Source organism: Pundamilia nyererei, unplaced genomic scaffold (genome assembly GCF_000239375.1).
Source record: "Pundamilia nyererei isolate P.nyererei 1_Seehausen unplaced genomic scaffold, PunNye1.0 scaffold00012, whole genome shotgun sequence".
Classification (NCBI taxonomy): Eukaryota; Metazoa; Chordata; class Actinopteri; order Cichliformes; family Cichlidae; genus Pundamilia; species Pundamilia nyererei.
Genome location: NW_005187413.1, coordinates 4,321,033 through 4,328,811, shown reverse-complemented (window position 1 = coordinate 4,328,811; position 7,779 = coordinate 4,321,033). Strand labels below are relative to the sequence as shown.

Below are 7,779 nucleotides of genomic sequence, written 5' to 3'. Positions count from 1 at the left end.
TTAGGAATATTTTGTTTATGTTGCTTTAGTTATAATTTACTTAGTTTAATTAATATGATTTCTGCACAAGGAAAAAAAAGTTTTCTGGCGCTTTGCTGATGCTGTCATATTTCACAACAACTCTCCTTGGATTATTTTTATTGACATAACTGATTTTTTTTTAAGGTTTTGCCAGAAATGTACAACTGTATTATGTTGTGTATTTGTTTGAGGTTCTGCTGCCCCTCTATGGCGGGAAAAAAACCCTGCACCGTTCCCTTGGTTTTCCGTAACCATGACAACTACCGGAAACACTTCGTGTTGCTAACTTCGAACCGTTAACAGTACGAACAAGTCTCCTCAAGCTCCAGTTAGACAAGTCATTTATTTCTTTATTGCGTAATATCTTTTCTCAACGTAATGGATACATCAGTGATTCTTCCCGTTGAAGCAGAAGGCTTTATCCAGAGTCTGGAAACTTTCTCCCTCAAGGAAGTGGGCTCAGAGAGGTGAGACGAAACAACTAACTCTGCACCTGAGTTAAATTAGCTTGTAAACACGATGGAACGTACAAAAAAGGGGAAAAGAAAGAAAAACAATGTGATAAATAAATAGAGACTATATTAGATTATTTCTCATTAGCCAGTACAGATTGTAAATGCTAAATAAGGGAGCTTAATGTGCTTTGTTATACAAATAAAATAAAATAAAAATCAACCCAAAGCACTCAGTGGTGCAAATTAAACAGCTGAAATTGAGCAAAACGTCAGATTCAGATGTAGCTATAATATTGCTATCATATATAACTAAATAACGCTGATTGCATTTTTGCCGCGAACCCATGCAGACTGTAGGTTTGAGCATTGGAGGGGGCCCTCAGCCAAGAAATTCACATTTCAAGCACTAATTATTTCTGGTGATACTTTTGTCCATCAGTTTTTGTCAATGAGAAGTAACCATCACAATACAACTCTGACCTTCTGATATTCATATTGAATATGAAAGTGCAGCAGCCAGAGCTCCCCCCCCCTCTTCTCTTTAATTCAACCAAATATATCATTCCTTTGTGAAATAAACACATCAATATATATACCAATTATTTGGGTAATAAAAACATCAAGAGCTAAAAAAAATTTTTTTATAATGTGCAGGAAACCATCTGCTACACTTAGGTCCATAAATATTTGGACAGAGACACTTTTTTTTTCTAATTTTGGTTCTGTACATTAACACAATGAATTTTAAATTAAATAGCTCAGATGAAGTTGAAGTGACTTTCAGCTTTAATTCAGTGGGTTGAACAAAAAGATTGGCTAAAAATGTGAGAAACTAAAGCATTTTAATCCCTTCATTTCAAGGGCTCAAAAGTAATTGGTCAAATTAAATAATTAAAAATAAAATGTTAATTTCTAATATTGAAAAACCCTTTGCTGGCAATGACAGCCTGAAGTCTTGAACTCATGGACACCCCCCGATGCTAGGATTTCTCCTTTTTAATGCTCCGCCAGGCCTTTACTGCAGCGGCTTTACTTTTAATGCAATCTTTTCCTTACGGGAGACTTGGATATTAATACACCTACCTCCGGGGGAATGTTGTTCACTTGCTTGGTTGTTGTAAAGCGTTTTCTCTTCACCATAGAAAGTGTTCTGCTATCACCCAGGACTGCCGTTTTCTATGGATGGCCAGGTCTTTTTTTGTTGCTGAGTTCACTAGTGCTTTCTTTCTTTCTCAGGACCTAACTGTAGATTTTGCCACTTCTAAACTCGTAACAATTTCTCAGATGTTTTTTTTTCCTCTGTTTTTGCAGCTTAAGGATCACTTGTTTCACCTGCATGGAGAGCAAAATCTTCCAAATGCAAGCACAGCACCTCAAATCAACTCTAAATCAATCTTTATCTCCTTAATTGATAATGACATAATGAGGGAATTGACCAAACCTGCCCATGAAATTGCCTTTGAGTCAATTGTCCAATTAGTTTTGGTCTCTTTAAAAAGAGGGTGGCACATGTTTCAAGGGGCTGAAACTCCATTAAATAGCTGTAATTGGAATATGTTTCAGTAAACAAGTAAAAACACAAAACTTGTGTCAGTATCCAAATATATATATGGACCTAACTGTACTTTGGGATTTAATGTAATACATTAAAATACATTATTAATACCCTTTACAGGTTCAATAGACACACAGGAATGTCTCTTCTGTCCTAGTTTTCTGCTTCGTTTCAGACACAAGTAAAGTTGCCTTAGTTTCCCAGTCTGACTTCCTTCTTTTTCCTCTTTTGGCTTTTTCATGGTTATCAGCCTGCCTGTGTATGGCACCATAACAGAGGTCATGCAGCTCCTGCCTGACATCGTAGCACTGTCTAGCTGTGTGAATATGTGTGTACGTTGACTGCGTCTCCCCAAAATCTGCACATATAAAGAAACTTATCAGTGTGGTCAAGTATAAAAGAGAAATGCATTCAGGACTACAGCTCATGACGTGTTTCTATTTTCTCCACTTCCTCTTTGCGTCATTTTGATAGAGATAGAGATTTTTTGTCAGATCTTTGTTCATCAACTTTTGTTGGTTACTTTTAGTTTCTTTCCCTTTTTTTGTGATGACAAATCTGGTCCTTTTTTGAGGCTTATCAGTCATTTGCATGTTGTGGTGAATCCCCTGAGGTTCTGGCCATGTAGTCGTCTTGTGATGTTTATATTGAGAAATATGTACATCTGCATCCTGTGAATGTTCAACCACATAAACCTAATATGTCTCTGATAGATTTTGTTATTAACCCACATTATTGCCGTCTTCACTTGCATGATTAGCTCTTTTTTTTCTCCTGAAAATAGCTTTTAATCTATGTGATCTATTGGTTTTTGACTGGTTGGAAAAGGAAACATCTGCCAAAGAACACTGTTAGTTTTGACTCCTTGAAATCAGTGTATGTTTCAAGTTCTTGAAATATAGATTAAAATCTACACAAACTAAAACTGACACTCTAATTTGCGTAATTTGACGCACTTTACTCAAGCATTGTTTGAAATTGAATGCACTGAAGCAGAGAGCCTGATAATATGTGTCTTTTAAATACTTAAGAGAGAGATGATCTGGTCCAGACAGATAAGATTCTCTGTAAAGAATATTCAAATCAGAAGTTATACTTCATTATAATAAAGGCCCTGGGCCTTGACTAAAAGGAACTGAGAGTTAAATCAGACTTATTTTAGAGCTAACTGGGATTTTTGTTGTGTGTTAGCTTTTGCATTCTTGTATTTTTACTTAGTTTTTGTTCCTGCTTTGGTTTATTCTTTCTTCTCCTGTGTCTTGGTCAGATTGTCCGTCTTCATTTGATTCCCTGGTTTCCCATCTCACGACTTGGTTTTCCCTCTATGTCTTTAGTTTTGGGGTTTCCTGCCAGTTTTTTGCAGCACCCTTTGTTCACATTTTATGAGTCAATAAAGCTACTTTTGCATACAGAGATTCTGTGTCCTGCTTTTGGATTTGCTCCTCATTACATCCTGATAAAATCTGGAGGTAGCTTCCTCATGTTTGAATTTCTCTCCGGGGACAGAAATTGGACTCCCTGCTGCCACTCCATAAGTATACCCACCATTTCGGTGTGATATTCGATGATTTACACACTTAGCTGCTGTAACTGATTGCATTCAATTGCTAACTTGACCCCATTCAGTCGCAGACTGTCTACAGACTGATTCCATCTTATGTCAACATATAGAGCAGATTTTGGTGACAGTGTTGGTATGTTGACAATCTCAGCATCAAAACATAACTTTATCTTATTGAATAACACTAATGTAATATTATGAGTATTGTGACAATATCATGTCATTGGTTGTCTGGTGATTCCGACCTTTAGAAGTGATGCTTTTTTATTGTCTTTGTGTGCTAGCAGATGGTTCAAGCAGCATGATTATATTGAGAAACTTAACATGCAGGCAATACTGAATGCCTCTGCCATGCACGATGAGTTTGTCAAGGACCTCCTGGTTTCATTTGGAAAGGTGACTGCCACAACTGCATATAAACAATAATAAAATGTCAGCTTTTACGCAAGCCCTTTTACAATTTTCTAAGAAGTGCTTAGAGGGGAGTGATTCCTTTCCCTTTCCAGATACACATCCTGGTCCATGAGATGATCCTTATTGAGGTGTGGAAGAAAAAAGTGTTTCCTATCTTATGCCAGCTGGAGGATTTCAATCCAGAGAAGACTTTTCATCTTTACATGGTGGTGAGTGTTAAATGAGATGTTAAATGAGCAGCTCACATTGCTCATGTTTCATGTGTTCTGTTATGACTCCTTTTTAGATCCATCATGAAGCCACCATCATAAATCTACTTGAAACCATAATGTTTCACAAGGTCAGTAAGAACTCAAATAATCCCTACATATCTTAAAGCATTTCACACACCATGAAAGCACGGACTGTCATTCTCTGAGAACATAAATTGTAAATTAAGCATTATGGCAAGTGTTCAAGCGGTTGTGTCTTGTTATGCAGGATTCATGTGATGCAGCAGATGACTCTCTTCTTGACTTGGTGGATTACTGCCATCGAAAACTCACCCTGCTGGCAAGTGAAGCGATTAAGGATGTTGCTGTGACATATGACCAACACAAACAGACATCCTCTCTAGAGGTGAGAATGTATGTTTTGTTTTTGGTTTGACACATTCGCCGAAGTCTGTCGCAAACTTTTGAACGCTTTGTTTTGTTTCTTGAAGGAGCTGCAGGTGCAGAGTGCAGCTTTGGAGTTTGAAATCTCTCTGAAAGCCGTGTCAGTGCTGTGCTACATTACAGACCACGCAGACAGGTATGGCGCCCTGGAATTCACTTGGTTATGTTCTAGTGGAAGTATACTCAGTATTACACTGAGAAACACGCTGCAGCTGACCAAAGGAATGTGTTTCTTTGCAGCATCAGCATTATCAGTCGAATGCTGTGCACCCATAACCTTCCTTGTGTACTGGTTCAGCTGATTGACCACTGCCCCTGGAGTCGCTGCAGAGAAGGTATCACCTCAAACATGAGATTGGTGTTGATCTACTAATCTATATCACTGGTAAAAAAATAAAAAATAAAAAAAAACTTTAAAGGCTTCTAAAAGCTACCCAAGCCAGGAAGCTAACCTTTCACACCTGCTAAAGTTTCTTACTATTCAATAACCTACTCATTGTCTCCCACTGTAGGTAACGTGCAAAAGCACAATGATGGCAAGTGGCAGACGATACCTGTAGAGGATCATTTAAAAATGAATAAACTGGACGGTCAGGTCTGGCTTTCCCTTTACAATCTGCTGCTAAAAGAAGAATTCCAGAGAAAATACAACTTCAACAGTTTCAACAAGAGCCAGCTTCTGAAGGTATACAGTGGATGATTGTTTTATTATAACTTTAGATGCACTGATCATGCGGAGTTGTTGTCATTCATTGTCTGTGCTGATATTAAATTGGATCAACTCGTCCGTCCAAATGGCTGCTGGATAGTAGCTGTAATCTGGTGTTTGGCAAGTGTGTGAGTGCCGGGTTATTGTCCTCCAGCATCATATCTCATCTCCTCCCTTGTTAGAGCACACATTCAGTTTCCAAGGGTTGTTTTGACCAAGATGTTTCCTCCTATTATGAGCTTTCTCATCCTCTTCCTGCTCCATTAATTACATAACCAGCCAGCCATGTGCATCCTCCTGTAATCACATTTTATTCTTATGCAGTCTGTGTAAACTGATGATTCATACGTTGTTATTCTTGCTTCACTGTATTTGTTGTCATTCATGTGCCACAGCTCAGAGGTTTCTTGACTGATGTCTTGATTGATCAGCTGCCAAATCTGGTGGATTTGCAGCGTTTCCTGGCTCATCTTGCTGTTTCAGATCCAGCCCCTCCAAAAAAAGAGCTGATTTTGGAGCAGGTGCAGTCACACTCACAAATGTTCACTTATCCCTGTACCTAAACAATGTGCCTGTCCGTTTACACTCGGCTCTACTCTATTTATAGATCCCAGAAATGTGGAACCGCATTATCAGTGAGAATTCTAGAAAGTGGAAGGCAATAGCAAAGTATCAAGTCAAAGAAACATTCAGCCCATCTGAAAGTGACTTGAGACAACAGGCCCAGAGGTAACACTGAAAACACAGGTCTGACTGATTAGAGAAGGAACAGAGAAACAACTCAGGCGCTCTGAATAATCAGCGCTTGTTTTAACTAGGCTGGCCCAGACGTACAACTTGGATGTAATGGAGAGTTTACTTCCTGAGAAACCAAAATGTGGATCCTGTGGGAGAGAGGCCACAAAGAGATGTTCTCGCTGCCGAGGAGAGTGGTACTGTCACAGGTACTGACAGACTCTGAGCTGAGCCTGAAGGCAAAGCTCAGGGCTGTTTTAACACATGCATGAAAGTCCTGCACCTTCCTAGGACTCTGTCAGCACTACATGCAAAACACCAGGACACGACCACATGGTTATTACACATAATGCACCACACACAATAATCATAAATGCTAGCAATGAAGTTGGCCACTTCCATAGGTTACGTTGTAGGCTACAAAGATTCCCTGCAGAAGTGCACATGTGAGAGTCACTAACAGTATTAAAGATGGCCTTAACCACCATGAGCTCATTGGTTTTGGACTTTGCAGCTTTAATTTTAGTTTTTGGTCACCACCGTTTTCATTTTTTGAAGCCAGATTAGAAGCCAGTTACCTTATATAGATTAGAGGGTGGAGTCCTAATTTACTTTTTGCGTTTTTTTCGTTTACTTTTTGTTTTTGAAGCCAGCCTCGAAAAGCTAAAAAAAGTGTTTGTGTGAATGGGTGAATGTGGCAAGTTGTATAAAATACTTTGAGTTGTCAGGTAGAGTAGAAAAGCACCATATAAAAACCAGTCCATTTACCACTGGTAGCGAATGCGTGTCATGTGTGCTGCCTCCTGCATGCTCACGTAAACCACACAAAGTACTTCCAGTACTGCAAAGGTGTCTGAAGGGGAATAATTCCTGCAGATTACCACAAGTAAGACAAAACAAATGTGCTGCTTCTCTTTTCAAAATATCAAAAGGTCACGTGTGAGAGCGGCTCAGTACTTTCCCCCTCTCACACATCGCTCCTAAGGTTTTGATAAAGTTGACGTAAGCCTCGCCGGGGCACTGAGAAACAAATTTAAACACATTTGAGAAACAAATGGAGTACACAGAGGTGTGTTTCTTCAGTATTGGATGCAAAATGCATATTTTTGTTTAGAATGTGCTAAATGTCTGCGTTATTATCTTGCTGATGTATGTTTTCAGAGAGTGTCAAGTGAAGCACTGGCCAAAACACAAGAAAGCCTGCCAGCTCATGACCGAGACCACCGAGAAGATCATCAGCTGAGGGAGACCAAACGGCTCTTTCTGTGGCTGATGACAGAAATAGAACAGTGTGTTTCCTTAGTAGCCCGACACATTTATACACAGACTCTTTTTTCTTTTATCATTAAAACTGTTGAAGAATTTAGGACGTTGTAATCAAACTGCAATAAAGTTTTAAACCTGCATGCATCTGTGTTTGCCTGTTTCATCAAAGTGCCAGGGAAGCGCTGCATCTTCTCTTTCACCAACAGTACCGTTTTGACCTTTGTATGCAATGCAGAGAAGGTACAAAGCAAAATAGCACAATAACCCATTTTCCTATTGCTTTTAGGTAGAGCCACCCAGTTTGAAGCTCAGGTCTGTGATGCGTTCAGATAGTGGCTTTAGGAGTGGGGAGGGGGACTTTGCACGCCCACTCAGCTGTGCTCGGGACTCAGAAGCACCCCCTGTTT

The 7,779-nt window shown here is 39.3% G+C and overlaps 1 protein-coding gene across 1 annotated transcript; it reads left to right on the top strand.

Moving 5' to 3' along the window:
• Positions 1–273: 273 nt before the first annotated feature.
• zmynd10 (zinc finger, MYND-type containing 10) lies at positions 274–7,512 on the top strand. Its single transcript, XM_005724572.1, has 12 exons — positions 274–488; positions 3,880–3,988; positions 4,099–4,215; positions 4,293–4,346; positions 4,487–4,624; positions 4,710–4,798; positions 4,903–4,997; positions 5,175–5,347; positions 5,767–5,892; positions 5,979–6,100; positions 6,190–6,315; positions 7,268–7,512. Exons 1-12 carry the CDS (start codon positions 400–402, stop codon positions 7,347–7,349), a joined length of 1,320 nt encoding a protein of 439 aa, XP_005724629.1. The 5' UTR covers positions 274–399; the 3' UTR covers positions 7,350–7,512.
• Positions 7,513–7,779: the final 267 nt, after the last annotated feature.

Excerpts from the sequence above, each read along its gene's own strand:
- zmynd10 (XM_005724572.1), top strand. The coding sequence starts at position 400 with ATGGATACATCAGTGATTCTTCCCGTTGAAGCAGAAGGCTTTATCCAG. Across the intron at positions 4,998-5,174 it reads CTGGAGTCGCTGCAGAGAAG|GTAACGTGCAAAAGCACAAT; the intron begins GTATCACCTCAA and ends CTCCCACTGTAG. Across the intron at positions 5,893-5,978 it reads AAGAGCTGATTTTGGAGCAG|ATCCCAGAAATGTGGAACCG; the intron begins GTGCAGTCACAC and ends CTCTATTTATAG.